The sequence below is a fragment of the Mirounga leonina genome, unplaced genomic scaffold (genome assembly GCF_011800145.1).
Source record: "Mirounga leonina isolate KUSES-001 unplaced genomic scaffold, KU_Mleo_1.0 Mir_168, whole genome shotgun sequence".
In the NCBI taxonomy this organism is placed as follows: Eukaryota; Metazoa; Chordata; class Mammalia; order Carnivora; family Phocidae; genus Mirounga; species Mirounga leonina.
The window spans coordinates 23,554,578-23,569,745 of record NW_023270426.1 but is presented as its reverse complement, the minus strand read 5'-3'; the positions used below and the strand labels follow the sequence as shown (position 1 = coordinate 23,569,745).

At 58.9% G+C, this 15,168-nt stretch overlaps 1 protein-coding gene across 2 annotated transcripts in view; it reads right to left on the bottom strand.

The window, feature by feature from the left end:
* Nucleotides 1-604: 604 nt before the first annotated feature.
* The window catches only part of CXXC5 (CXXC finger protein 5), a 35,236-nt gene continuing 20,672 nt past the window's right edge, over nt 605-15,168 (bottom strand). For both annotated transcript variants that reach the window (XM_035014271.1, XM_035014272.1), the window contains exons 2-3: nt 3,238-4,308; nt 605-1,658 (exon numbers count right to left, since the gene is read on the bottom strand). In XM_035014271.1, coding sequence (XP_034870162.1) covers nt 1,614-1,658; nt 3,238-4,140 — 948 coding nt within the window. In that variant the 5' untranslated portion in view covers nt 4,141-4,308 and the 3' untranslated portion in view covers nt 605-1,613. The remainder of the gene's footprint in view (nt 1,659-3,237; nt 4,309-15,168) is intronic.

Here is a 15,168-nt window from a genome sequence, read left to right as displayed (position 1 = left end):
GTGGGGAAAGTCACTCAAGGATACCCCCCTCCCGGCTTCAGTCCAGCCGCCCTCAGGCCCGAAGAGGGATATGGGGGGCGGCGGGGGGGTAGGGGTTTTTCTGTGTGCATTCTGGGCACAGCCAGGTCCCTACAAATGTGGGTTAAAACTGCTCCCTGGGGATCACCTCAGTGGTTGGGGGAGCAACAGATCCCTGCAAGAAAGAACGAAAGAAAGCGAACAGGCCGCTCGGGCCCCACCTCCTGTCCTGCTGGCTGCTCTGCACTGGCCAGGCCCTGACGACAGTAGAGAAGGTGGCCCCAGGTGAGAGAAGGTCCCTGGAGGTCCGGGTTCTGAGGCAGAGGGTACAATCGGGCAGGCGAGAATGTTCCAGAACCAGCCATTTCCCGATTAACAGCACTTTCACCACGCCAGCCGGGCTGGCTGTTTCTGCTTGACCCCCCCCCCTTTCAGGATCTGCCAGACCTGACTCCCCAAGAGATCCCGACTCTCAGTGTCCCCGGGCCATCCTTCTTCCTTCCCAGGGTGGCTCCACATCACCCCTGCCCAGCAACAGCCCCCAAGCCAGCCCCCCCCAAACCGGAGAGCAAGAAGCCAGCGGTGCTTCGTGACACAAACATGCATTCGTTTTATTCACAAAACAGCCTGGTTTCCTAAAACAATACAAACAGCATGTTCATCAGCAGGAAGCTGGCCGTGGGCAAGGGGGCCCAGGCCGCAGGGCCCCCCCCCCCGGGGCACCCACACCCACCGGCAGGGGGCCACGCAAAGAAGCCCTTTCTTCTGTGGCCATGAGCAAGGCCAGAAAAAAAGGACTTATTTTCTCTAAGGGAAGTAGCCAGGATCGGAAATATCGAGACATGGGCTCCCCAGATCTCAATGGATAAAGGAACAGAACTTTCATTTTTGCAAAATCATTGTTGTCGGGGTGGGGGATCCCATTCTGGGGACCGCGAGTGCAGCGTGGGCAGCCCGGGCGCAGGGGTGGGGGGGCTGCTCCCTCCCCCTCTGTGAGCTCCTGGCCGCAGCTCGGCCCGCGTGGATGGGTACAGAGGGGCTTCGCCGCGGCGCCATCAACATTCTCTTTATAAACGTGAGTGGATTCTCCAGGCAAACTATGCACTATTTCATGGTCGGAAAGAATCAAAGGAAGTTTAAATGAGGGTGGAGTTAAACTGTGCTAAATTACAGTAGTGCTTATTAGTAACTAGATTTCAAAAGGTTACAGAAAATTTACATTCTCTACACAAAAACTGCATCTCCTGCACAGACAACATCGACATCGACAACAGGAAGGAAACTGATTGTCCATTCTTTGCCCAGGAAGTCTCGGTACTTTATAGATTCGTCGCTACCTCTTTTTTTGTTGTTGTTGTTGTTCTTCCGAAAAAGCAGTTAAAATTTTTTTTTCCTTTTTCTTTTTATACTAGGGACGTGGAGATGTTAAAACGACAACAAAAAATATATATATAAAAACAGGAATGAAATCTGTGAGAGAATATTTTTGGTTCTAAAGACGGGTGCATCCGTTTGTCTTCGCCCGAATCCCTTGCCGGAGACCACACGAGCAGTGACATTGCACGGAGAGGGCAAGCTTTGGGTTCCCGCCGCCGTCACTGAAACCACCGGAAGGCGGCTCCCGTCGGAAGCATCACCTTCTGAAGGCGGGGGCGGGAGACAAAAACAAGGAGAGAGTTCAGTCAGGGTCCGGCGGGGCCTGGTGCAAAGACGCTCCCCCGTGGAGGGCCTCGTGGCGGAGGGACGGGCCTGGAGTAAAGGCAGCCACCCCGTGGAGTTCCTGCCATCCTGACCGGGCCAGAGAAGAAGCCTTGACCCGCGGGGCCGCTGCAGGGCCCGGAGCACCCCGAGGCCCCCTGAGCCACTGTGTCCAGGAACCCTCCTCCTTCCAAACAGGAAGACCCATTCCCCCGGTCCAGAGGCCACGCGCGCCAGGTGGCTGTGGTGCGTCTGGGGGCTGTGTGCGTGGTTCTGTCGAACGAGCGTGGCAGCGTGCGCACCGGCTGCCCGTGTGGATGTGCACCCCGAGCTGGGCCACGGTGGCTAGTGCGTGTGCGGCTGGGGTGGGGACGAGGGAGACCGGCTGTGTTAAGAGGCTACGTCTATAGAAAGACTGTGGACTGGGCAGGGAGGGGTGTGTGCGTGCGTGTGTGTGTGTTTGTCTACAAGAGATGAGAGCGGGTGCCTTTGCGTGCATATAGGTGTGTTCTCTGGGCAGGAGAGCAGATATATGAGGTTTGGGCCTTGGGGGTGGGGAGTAGCCACGGCTGGGATGTCATTGTTTTCCAACCATTCTGAACATTTGCGTCCAGCCCACTCATAGAGGGGCGGGGCCGGGGCCGGGACAGCAGGCTGAAAAGATGCTTTTGTACCAGGCCTGGCACCACCGCTAGGCTGCCACGGCTGGGGGCACAGGGACAAGCTCTGCCATGAGCGTGGAGAGAAAGCAGCATGGGAACCCTTCTGCCTGCTCTAAGCCCCTTCCTGTGCAGGCTGCCTTGGCCTAGACCATGCGGCTATGTGGTGATTTCCCCGGAAAGCCAATCATCCCAAAGTGGACAGGCCTGGCCTACACCCCAAGATCACAACCACCCCCTCACCCTAGGCCCATAGGACCCCTGGCCATTTACCTACACAGCCAGACTGACCTCGGGGCCCCAAGAAACCCCAAATCCGTCAACGAGATATCTAGACGCAGGGTTCTCCCAGGCCTCGGGGCAGGGCAGTGAGCACCGGGGCGGCCTTAGGGAAAAGGCTGGGCTCTGAAGGGGTGAGTGAGGGGCTTTACCCCTTAAAGCCACATGGCCCACAGGACAGAACCCCTCAGGTGGGGCAAGGGAGAGCCCCAGAATCTTAGGGCACGGACTGGAAACTTTAGGACACGTCTGAAAGTCAGAAACTTGGGACCTCAATGGCTGGCCCAAAACTCCAGGAAGGGGTTCAGAATCCCTGGGCCTGGCCGGAAATGCGAGGCCCCCGCCTGGAACTCGATGCTTGCCTTGCGAACTACGACCTAATGAGATCTCAGGATGTGGCGCTGACTTTCTGGGCGATGAACTGGTGTCTGGGAGCCTGCTCCAGAACCCCAGAGCCCAGGGATTGGCTGAGCAGCCCCCAGACACTGGCCCAGGTAGGAAAAGGAGGGTTGGGGGGGTGGGGTGGGTTTGGACTGCCAGACAGACACAAGAGCCCACACACCTCCCTCTAAGGCGTCGTTACCTCCAGAGCAGCGGAAGGCTTCTTTTTGAGTTCCTCACATTTTCTGAATTTGCAAATCTGATGGCCAGTCTTTCGGTTCCTACAACTGCTGCACTGCTCGCAGTTGATGCGCCGCCGGCAGGGCGCGCACATGCCGCAGCGTTTCCGCTTCTTCTTGCCCGAGCTGATGGCCGAGGCCAGCTCTCCCTGCATGGGGTACTCGGCCAGGCCGGCCATGTGCAGCGCGCTCTCGGCCAGGAACACGCCCGCCGGGGTCATGATGAAGAGGCCCGGGTTGATGGGGAAGGCGCCCAGGTAGGGGAAGTCGGACTGGCCGTTGAGGGCCTCGGCGCCCGCCACGGCCTCCATGTCGGGCAGGCCGGCGCCCGCCTCGCTCATCAGCGGCAGGTGCTCCTGCACCACGCGCTTCAGCATCTCCGTGGACTGCGCGAACTGCTGCAGCGTCAGCTGTCCCTCGGCTGCCAGCTCCGTGGCCCGTTCCGCCTTGCTCAGCAGGCTGGCCACAGCACCACTTTTGTGCTTTGAGGTAGGGTTGCTTTTGTCCACGGCCATGGCCGCCGCCAGGTCGTGCCCATTGGCCAACAGGGAGGCGGCAGCTGCGGCGGCGGCCGCCTTTTCAGCAGACTCGCCGCCCATCAGGCTGCCGCCGCCGCCGCCGCCGCCGCCCCCGAAGGAAGAGTAGTGGGAGAGAGGGCGGGAGCGGCGCAGGCTCTTGTTGAGGGGTTCGCTGATGATGCCGCTCTTGTTCCGACGCTCGGGGGGCGGAGCGTCATCCGCCACCGAGGCTGGCGCGGCCGTGGCCACCGCCGCGCTCTTGTCGGCCACTCCCGCCTTGGGGCCGCCGCCGCTGTTGCTGCTGCTACTGCCACCGCTGTCCTGGGGGCTGCTGCCGAGGCTCGACATGGTGGGGCCGAGGCCCAGAGCCCACTGCTGGGGGCGGGGGGGGGGGGCTGCCAACCGCGGGGCGTCCACAGACGAGCACCGGCCCGGCTGCCCACAGCACAGATGCCTGGTGGGCCCTGCTGCTCAGGGCAGGCTCATGGTCAGGTGTGCACGGGAAGGGTCTTCACTCTGTTGGGACAAGAGGGGACAGAGTCAGGGCGGCGGTAGACATCTCCTTCCCCCACATCACCACCACCACCACGACCAACAACGGTATCTCCGAAAGCCCACTGTAACCACCGCAAGCCCTGCTGGGCACTTATTACGCGCCAGACCCAACACGGTTAGGTATTTTTTGTGTACTATTTTTTTTTAAGGTTTTATTTATTTATTTTAGAGAGAGGGAAGATAGAAAGAGAGTGAGCAAGCACGAGTGGGGAGAGAGCAGAGGGAGAGGGACAAGCAGACAAGCAGACTGCGCTGAGCGCGGAGCCCGATGCGGGCTCGATCCCCCACAACCCTGAGAGCATGACCTGAGCCGAAACCAAGAGTCGGACGCTTAACTGACTGAGCCACCCAGACGCCCCATTTGTACTATCTCAGTGAAGACTCACAAGCACCCTTTGAAGTGGTGGCTAATAATTCTCTATTTTGTAGATGAGGAATGCAAGGTTTAGAAGACTTGACCATGGATATACAGTTGCCGAGTGTCACGGTGGAGGCTCAGCCAGGGTCTGTACAGCCCAGATCTCCGGCCCGTTCTTCCTGGGCTGGGGGGTAGGAAACAACTGAGATGTTTATTAACCTCGGAGCGTTACAGAGTCACATTTTGCTTCCTAATCTTCCTTCCCTGACCCATCTACAAAAGGATTTGGAACAGCCTCTGCAAAGCTTGAAGGTTTAGACCAGAAGTCTGGGAAGTTGGGATGCCTGGGTGGCTGAGTAGGGGCATCCGACTCGATTTCGGCTCAAAACGTGATCTCAGGATCGTGGGATCCAGCCCTGCGTTGAGCTCTGCGCTCAGCGGGGTATCTGCTTGAGATTCTCTCTCTCTGCCCCTCCCCCTGCTTACACTCCTGTGAGTGCTCTCTCTCTAAATTAAAAAAAATCTTAAAAAAAAAAAAAAGTCTGGGAAGCTGCTCCCAGACTCTCATTTGGCAATTCCTAATACATATGGATTATCTCAAGGCTCTGACAAGTCCTGCAGGGAAAGGAAACTGACTTAAAGAGGTTGCCAAATAGAGCACAGAATCCGTATTTCAAGGAGCATGTATCCTCCTGCTAGAGAGCAGGCAGCACTGTGCCAGAGGATAAGCCTTCTCCTGTAAGAGTGGGAGAACAAACTGTGCACATATCGGCACACGCTTCCTCCTCACTCTCTCTCTCTTTTTTAAAGATTTTATTTATTTATTTGACAGCACAAGCAGGGGGGAGCAGCAGGCTGAGGGAGAGGGAGAAGCAGGCTCCCTACTGAGCAAGGAGCCCCATGCGGGGCTCGATCCCAGGACCCTGCAATCATGACCTGAGCTGAAGGCAGATGCTTAACCGACTGAGCCACCCAGGCGCCCCCTCTTCACTCTCAAACCACAGTCGTCGTTACCTCAGACCCCACTCTTGTCTCTACTCAGGCCTCCCTGCTGTGCTCCGGCCTGGCTCCCAGATGGGTCTGGGATGAGGTCCCAGCGAGAGCCCAGAGCTGGGGTAGGCTGTGGGCAGGAGGGGCCTCTGGCTGGTGCAGGCTGGACTGAGAGTGGGTGTGACCCTCCAGGGAACAGAGCCTGTTCTTCAGCCACATCCACATTTCTGAGGTGCCCTTCCTAGGACAGAGCCTGCTCTGCTCAAGCCCCAGGATCAAGGCTTATGAGCAGCCAGGCTCCTTGGTCAGGAGCTCTGGAACGAACTGTCCAGAAGGAGTGGAATGGCAGTTTCCTCATCGGCCCTGGCTCTCTAGCATCCCTTCCTTGCCTGCCTGCCTGGCCCAGCAACCCCTGGGAGAGGGGCGGGAGGGAGGGCCCAGCCTGAGCAGCTGGTGGCTCGGGGGGGTGGAGGGGCGCGCACATCTGGCCAGGGCTGTCCCGCCCTAGGCTTGGGGGCGGCACACATACATCTTTGTCCCCAGGCAACCCCACCATCCCCCAGTCACAGGACTCTGCCAGGCCTGGTCCCTGGTCCCAGGAGGTCATCTAGTCCAACCTTCTGCGCTTCCACAGGGGGAAACTGAGGCCCAAGCCGGCAGGGCCCCCTGCTCCGGGACTGCTAAGGAGTGGCCACAAGGAGGAGCGAGTGTAGGAGAGGGAAAAGCTCTGTCTCCTGAGTGAGGCAAAAATGGCAGGCATCAGCAGACAGCCAGACGCTCCCTGCCTCTCCCCAGAGGGCAATGGCCCACGTACACTCCTTTCTAGTGAAGGCAGATGGGTGGCAAGGAAGAGCTGGGCAAGCTGGCAGATTCTACCAGGACAAACCCAGGAGGGCCTGGCAGGGTGTCCAGGCTGGGCTGGGGGTACCACAGAGGTCAGAGTTGTACTGAGAGGTAGGGATCGGGTACAATAGCCATGTTCTGTCCCACCTGCTAAGAGCTAAGCCCAGGGTGGCTCTTCAGGCCCTCCCTCAGAAATTAGCACCCCTCTAGGCGGCAGTGACCCTGGCGCGGTGTCGGAGACTAGGGCCAGTGACCATATCAGCCCATCTGAGCTCAACTACCCTGCCCTGGAGCGCACGGTGCCAGCAAGCCCAGACATGGTGAGGGAAGAAGACAGGAGAAGGCAGGAGCCCTTGGGTTGGAGAGGTGGGGGAGAGGTGGGGAGGGGGGCAGTCCGTGCCCTAGCCCCCCTGTGTGTCCCCGCCTCTGCGGCCTGCTGGCTGGTGGCAGAAATCGATAGCTGCATTAACGCTGTTCTTGCTCTCCTCCCTCCCTCCCTCCTCCCAGCTCCAGGATCTGGCTCTGTGTGCAGGGCGGGCAGGTCAATTAGAAGTCAGCTCCCTCCAACACGGGCGGGCGTTCAGGGCTGGTGCTCTGGCTGAGTCTCTCTCTGCTTTTGTCTCCATCCTGAGTCTCGTCATAGGGACCAAACCTCATGTTCTGTTCATCTGTGGCCCCTTCTTTGAATCTCTCTAACCTTTTCTTTTTTTTTTTTTTTTGTCCTTCCTCAGGGACTTCCCTCTCCGAGCCCCCCAGGTCCTGGGACCTACTGAGCTATGGAGCAGAGGACGGGATATGTCATCAAACAGGTGCCGCAGGCAGAACACTGGTTTGTCAGCCACAGAAACTGAAGGTGGGGAGTACACAAGGGGGACTGGCACCCAGGTTAACTCTGTCCTCAAACCCCAGAGTGGGCAGATACCAACATCTAGTTAGTCCCCAAGGCCCGGTCTCTAAGCTTGTTCAAAATCTGCCCCTATACCTGGCTCATCTCATTTAGACCCTGGGAAGAGCTGATGCCCTGGTCCCAGTGGACCATGGACCACAGGGCTTGTCTGCCCTCCTCATGGCAGAGAGGACGTAAGACCTTCTCCCAGGCCCCAGCCCTCTACTGCAAGGCACACAGCAACCCCCTCGCAGGCCAGGAAGGGCCTGGCAGTGCCCAGGCAGCAGGGGAGGAGCTGGGGCTGCGTTGAAGCGGAGCGGGAATGAGCGGGAGGGAAAGCTGGCGGGCAGGCGGGCGGCGGCGGGCGCATCCATCATCGGCCCTGCCAGGAACGCATCCAGCCCCCAAAAAGAAATACTGCGCCTGAGGAGGGACAACAAAGGGCTCCGTTTCATCAGCAATGCGGAGCCAGCGCCCCGCCGCCCCGCCAGCCGCGGTCAGCCCACAAAGGACCCCTTTGTCCATGCAGGAGCCGGGCCGGCCGGGAGCTGGGACCAGGGGCTGACGGGCGGGGACAGAGCCCAGAGGGAGGGGGGTGGGGGGGAACCAGTCCTGGAGAGCTGGGGGGTAGAGGGGGACACGGGGGGGGTGCAGAAGAACAGAGACAGGTGGTGCAGATAGAGGATCATGAGACAGAACTCGAGGGGCGGGTCAGAGAAAGAGGAACTTGGAGAGGACAGGGCAAAGGGTCAAGGTTAGAGAACAGAGCCTCATGGGAAGCAGAAAACAGAGGGACCGGGCTCAGAGAGATCCTAGGCTCCTAGCCCAGCTCGGAGACTTGAGGTTCTGACAGACACGGAAACAGCGCTGAGGAGAATCCTAGACTCAGGGACCTAGGGACCAAGAGAAAGCAGTTGGACATGCAGAGCCCATGGCTCTAAGAGCCCCCAGCCCACTCTGGCCCACGGCAGGGGAAGCAGAGATTGCTAGGGAGGAGCCTGAGGGTCAGCGGGTTCTTGGCCTCAGGGCCTGGCCATGGGACCCAACCTCCTATGGGCTCTAGCTCACAGGCTAAGCTGGGAAGGCAGGAAGTCAAAGCTGGGGCCTCTCTCCTGACACTGGGACCATCCCCCTGCCTCTCCTCCCAGGCTCTAGCTAGCCCCAGAAGACACAGACCCACCCCTCTCCAACCAGCTCCCAGCACCAAGCGATGCTCAGGGTCCCTTAACTTACTAACCCTATCAGTCAGCATTTATTGAGCACCGACTAGATCTCAGGCTCTGTGCTCCTAAGCTTTACATGGAAACCAGGGAAATAGAAACTATTAAGCAGTTTCAGGGATGAGGAAACTGATGCTCAAAGAGGATCAAACTGTCAGGTCAAGGTCAAATGACTGGTTAGAATTTGAACCCAGAGCCCAAGTGTGTCACCCTGCTGTGTGACCACCTTTGCTCTACCTATGCAACTGACAAAGTAGCCCAGGGCAAGGTGACCCAGCCGTCCCAAGGCTGCCCCCACACCCCAGGGTTGTTACCGTGCCTGTCACCTTTATGTGGATTGGGGGGGGCGAGTTGTCACAGACCCCAGGGAGTGTCTTCACCTGGGGGACTTGGGAGATGCCCAGGCAGGAACCGAGAATGCTGGGCCGGTGACATCATAATGCCAGCCGACAATGAGGTCACCAGAGGTGATGGTAATGCCCTCACTCCCACCCTGAGCCCCAGGGGAGCCAAGATTCACCCCCAGACAGAGCCTGAGCCCTTCGGGCCAGACCGCAGTGGGGGCAGGGGCCCCAGTGGGAGCGATGGTGCCGTCTGCACACAGACACGCACACAGGTGGCCCACAGTGAGATGTTCTAGAAGTTCAGTTGCACACATCCCCCTCCCGTTTCCCCAACAGCTGCCCCATGCCCGGGGGTATGGGGGAGACAGCGCAGGATCCGGACTCGGCACTGCCCTGGAGGAGTACACAGGTGCTGGGCCCAAGGTCCCATGAACCAGTATGAAATGAGAGCGGGAAGGTGACCAAGTGGAGCACTGGGGGCCTTTCTGGAGGAGGAACTGTTAGCCTGTGAGTTAAAGATGAGGAGTGGTTACCAAAGGGGACATGAGCCTGAAACGGTTCTTAAGAAAAGGGGAAGAGGGGCGCCTGGCCGGCTCAGTCGGTAGAGCATGCAACTCCTGATCTCGGGGTGGCGGGTTTGAGCCCCACGCTGAGGGCAGAGTTTACTTAAAAAAAAAAAAAGGGGGTAAGAGGGTGTGAGGTATGGTCGTGAGGCTGGCAGGGTCCCAACTGGGCAGGGCACTGGGGCCAAGGGTAGGATTTTTTTCAAACAGCTTTACTGAGGCATGGTTTACACACTATAAAATTTAGCCATTTGTAAGTGTGCAATTCAGTGATTTTTAATAAGCTTACAGAGTCGTGCCACACCACCACCGCTGCCAAGGCCAGAGTCTGAGCAAGGCGCCATCCCTCTCTTGCTCCTTTGCTGGCTAGAACAAACTTCCAGCCGTCCTTCCTGCTTGAGGGAAGGCTTCCTGGAGGAGGGTGCATTCTGGCGGGGCCTTGAGGAGCCCGAGCCACTGGCCCAGCAGGGCACACCATTCCGCCATCGTCTGGGCGGGCCAACACTGCCCACTTGCACACTCCAGCTCTTCACACTCTTCCCCACACTCCCCTGTGCGCTCCTGACATCCCTTTTACATCCTCTTCACGCCCCTCCACCCACGTTGGTGGCTGGCCTTCCTGGCCTCCAAGGGAGGTGAGATGGACAGACAGACGGATGGTGGGCAAGCCAGTGGTGGCGAAGAGAACAGACCACAGGCTCTGGTGGCTGAGCGGAGCTGAGGCTGAGCAAGCGGGGGGCAGGGGGTGGGGGCGTCGTCTCTGATTTCCATGATTCAGCCTAGGGAGTTTCCAGAAGAAAAAAAAGCTCCACTCAGGCCCAAGGCGATGCACATGGAGACACTGGTCTTGGAAGCTGGGAGAAAGGCAGCCCTCGCCCGAGAGCACAGGGCACATACCCAGCTACAGACGAGCACACACACAAAAGCACACACCCCTGCTGACACCCAGCAGATGGCCCGGGGCAGGGCATGCCCTCAGCACCACTAGACTCTCCCCAAGACAGAACAGGGGGCTGCAGTCCTATTTCCCTGACCCTCTTAGACCCCTCCACCTAAGGCAGGCACAACCCCGTTGCCTGAAGAATGAAATATGCTGAAGAAAACCCTAGGAGTCCATGGGGCTCTATTCTCCCTTACAGAGCTCCCAAAAAACAGTTGGAGGAGGGGGTCAGCCCATTCCATGCAAAGGAACACTGAGGGCCCAGGCAGGAGGTATGCCCTGACCTGGGGTTCTAGGGAGTGATCTCAGACACCTCTGATAAAGACCAAGCCTTCCTCACCAGGCACCTCCTTCAGGCCAGGTTCCCTCCCTACAAGAGTCAAAGGATCAGGAGGGCCCTTTCCTCTGTGTGACCTTGGCATATGGCCTCTGAGTCTATTTCTCTATCTGTAACATGGAACCAGGAGGATAAGAGTTACTATGTTAAGGAGGACTTCCTGTGTGCCAGACGCTATATGCTTTGTCTCAATGAGTCTTCCTACACACCTTCCGAAGGAAGATGATTATTGGCCCATTTAGAGCAAGCAATTCGATAAGCAGTTGAGAGGCAGGGAAAACGGATGCCCTCTCTATTGGGGACCCTCTGGATCTAGACTAACATTTCCCAAAGTAATGTCTGAGCTGACATCAACCTGGGGTCAGAGCCACACACTGACTTAGGACCTCCTTCCCGGTGGACAGTGCAGGAAGGTTAGCTCAGAGATAATTGGGCCACGGAACTAGAGGGGGATCTGTCCTCTTAGGGCTTGCGTGTGAGGAGCAAGGTAAGTGTTAACAGGACCATCCAGGGGACTAGAATCCTAACGTCTAGGTTTGTGGCTCCATCCCGTCTCTTCCTGTTGATTTGACTGTGCCTTTCCCCTACAATGAGTCTCAGTTTCCCATCTGTAAAATGGAGAATGGTTCTTACTTCTTACCCCGAACTGTAGATCCCTGAGGGGGTCCATGAGGAAAAAAGTAGAGACACACAGGAAAAAAAGACTCCAGATAGTGACCCCCTCCCACCCTCCAAATCCCAGAGGACCTGAATCTGCCCATGAAGTGATCTGCAGACAGGGAAACTGAAGTCTGGAGAGAAGGTCCTGAACAGGTCCTAGGGTTGAGACCCTGTCAGGCTTATTGGGGAGAGGAGCATCTAGCTCCTTCCCAATGCTACCATCCCCCCAGAAGAAATGATGATAGCAGATCCTCATAACACACACTCACTCTACCGGTATGGTGCTAAGCACTTTACACACATTTTCTCACTGAATTTTTTCTGTAACTCTTTAACTCATATTGTCACCCATTTACAGATGAGGCCACTGAGACTCAGGGAAGTCAAGTCACCTGCCTAAGGTCACAAGGTCAATAAGCAGCAAAGCGAGGATCTGGAACCAGGTGGTGTGCCTCCAAGGCCTGGCTCTCCCACACTGGCCAAGGGCTCTGAGGGACACGGAAGGAGGGCTTATGGCGGGAGGCTGAGGACCAGTTCAGCCAGCCTAGGGGTTCTGGGGTGAGGGGGAGTGGCTCTCAGGCTCTGGGCAAAACACGTGAAGGCACTGCTGCAGAAGTCTGCAGCTGTACCCTAAGGCCCAGGAAAAGACAGGGGAAGGGGCTGCGGGTGGGCCGGACGGGCCAGGCTGGGCCAGAGCTCCGGGCATTCCGGCGGCCTCCGCAGGAAGCAGAATGGGACGGAAACCGGCTCCTGCCTCCTCCCCCAGAATCCTGTGGGCAGCCCAGCCGGGCCGCACAGAGGCCCTCTTTGTGCCTGCCCCAACCCGCCACCCGCGGCTGGCCCAGGGTTTTGAGTTTCCTGGGGGGGTGGGGGCCCTGTCACTGCTAAACCTCCAGCTACCTCCCCCTCTCAAGGGTGGCCACAGTGGTCCACAGCTGGTGGAGGAAGGGAGTGGATGGCCAGGGCTAGCCCAGAGACTCTGGGGGGCCCGGAGTCTGCCCACGTCTCATACCCCCAACACTTACACACCTTAATGGGGGGCTGGCGGCGGGCAGGGACCCAGGGAGAACCCGAGAGGCCATCCCCCTGAGCCGGCCTCTCTGCCAGAAGCCACGTGTCCACCTGATGTACCTGGAACCCCCCATCTCACTCCATCTTGGTGACTGGGCCCAGGTTGGTGTACATGGAGAGGCTGGCCAGGATGGTAGGGCAGTCTGTCTGCCAACCACCATTTCCCACTCTCCAGGGGCTCCCTGGACACAGAGAGCACATCGAGGGGGAGGCCTCAGGCTTCCTTCAGCATGTCAGGGACAAAAGCCTCTTGGGTGGTATAAATGTGCTCAAGGAACACTGGGCCCCGGGGAGTGAGCTCTGGCTGGAGCGCGTATCGTGAAGAGTAGCACCACAGACCGGTAGGACTGCGTGTGTCCACCCAGAAGGTGCGTCAGATACCGTACATGCCACACGCACGAGTGTGTGTGCGTGTGTGTGTGTCTGGGGGTGGGGGCTGTGCGTGTGCCCAAGTGTATGTGCACAGACTCAGATGGCACCCGGTGGGTTTGAACACTGATGTCCACACAGGGCTTACATGCCAGTGTCGGTGAAGGTCTTTGTGTGACCCCCCTGTGTGTACACGTGGAGTGCGTGCCATCTACATCCCCGGATGTAAGCATACGCCTGAGTGCGCATGTGTGCGCGCTACAGTGGTTTACACGATGGCTGGATGTCTGTGGGTTCTGCTGGTCCGTGAGCGTCAACACATTGTTGCCATGTGTATACGAGGGGGGGGGTGTGTGTGCACGTGCACGCACGTGCACACACACTGTGAGTTGTATCAGGGCTTCGGGGGGTTCTGAGGTGTGAGTGTGGGGCCCAACCGGGATGGGGACAGCGCAGACAGGAACTGATGCCAGGTGCTGGGGCCCCTAGGGAAACAGGAAGCTGCCCACAGGTGTGCCTGGGCTGTGGTGGGGGCTGGGCTCCACCCACGTTCAGTTTGTCCCCCTGAGAAACCAAGCCAGGGTTCCAGCAGCCGAAAGCCCGTCCCAGCCACGAGGGAGGCACCTTCCTTGCCTGTGTGCTGTTCAAGACGGAACAGCTCGGACCAGCGTCTACCCGCCCCGCCTGGCCTGAGCATGGAAAAAACTGGAAAACAAAAGCCCCCAGACCGCAGGCACTCCCTGCAGAGGCGTGGGGGAAGCAGGCAAGAGGCAGGAGGCTGAGGAGGAAGGAGGGAGGTGTCGCCGCAGCCCCGGAACACAAAAATAATGAGGCGAGAGGGGGCATGGGGCCGAGCCGGCTGGTTCCGGAGTCGCTATCTGACCTTGACAGATGCCACAGCTGGGCGCCGGGGAGAGGAGCCACGGTGCAGCACAACACCCCCCACCCCCTGCCACCTCCCCCAGGCCAGGTCGATGGACGTCCAGGCGGGGGCCCCAGCCACAGGCAGCCACCCCACCAGGTGGGAGAAGGGAGGCCTCAGAGTGCGTCCCGGCTTGGGGGGGGTGGCGGTGGGAGGGCACGGAGGCGAGGGAGTGGGGGCAGGGCGCGGCGGGGCCCCGAGGCAGCAGTGCGGTCTCCTGAGGGTGCCGTGGCCTTCAGGTGTGGCCGTGTGTGTGAGACACACAGAGCGTGCTGTTGTGCTTGCGTAGCTGCGAGGCTGAGTGTGCACGCGGGAGGGAAGCAGAGTGTGACTGTGTGTGTGACAGAGACAAAGATCATACTTGTGTGTGTCCTTGGGGTCACACGAGGCTGGAGAGTCAGGCTGAGGTCCCTGAAATGGGTGTGGCCACACCACTCAGGGGTGGGCACCGATCCCTCCCCTGCCCCCTTCCAGAGCCACAGCTGTCCTGGAGGGTGCAAGCCACGCTGGGGCCAAAAGAGGGAAGGAGGACAAAGAGAGCCACAGCCCCCCCCCCAACCAAGTTGTCACATGCGGATGGAGCCGAGCGGCCCCTGCGGCCCTCCCTGGCCTACTCTCCCTCCCACGGTGGTGGTGGTCCTGGGCATCAGTGACGGACACCGGGCTGGGCACCACGACTCTGGGGACCCCCATGAGGGACTGGGTGTGAGCTGCGGGAGGGGATGCTGGGCTGGAGGCGGATTAACAATTCCGAGCACTGGCTGCATAATTAAAAAATCATTACAGGCGGGCGGGCAGAGCCGAGTGTGAGCTCACGCTCAGAGCAGGCGGGGACACTGCCATGGCGCTCCCCCTCCCACTGCCTCCCCGAGGAAAAAATCCCACCTGCTAATATAATTATGGAAAAACACAAGCACAGAAATTTGGTTTCAGCAAACAACGTGCCTGAGTGCCCGGGGCCTGCCTGGCCCATCAGCACAGTGAGCAGGCCGGCCGCTCGTGCCCAGAGCTCATGGCAGTGAGGCCGGCCCTGCTGGGTCCATACTCCAGACCCGGACCACCCTCTCCCAGCTCACGAGAGACGGGAGTAGGGGCATGGCGAACCCAGCTCCTCAAATCCCAAATCCAGGAGAAAACTGGTCAGTCCTGATAGTTTACAAACAGGGAAACTAAGGCTAAGGAATCTGCATAAGGTCACTGTGTTCCTGACAAAGCGGAGGAGGAACCGGATTCCGCCGCCCGGGTGCAACAACCCCTCAGGAGCTCAGTAACCCCCCCCACCCCTTCCCCTGCATCTCCCAGCTTCCCTCTCTCATGG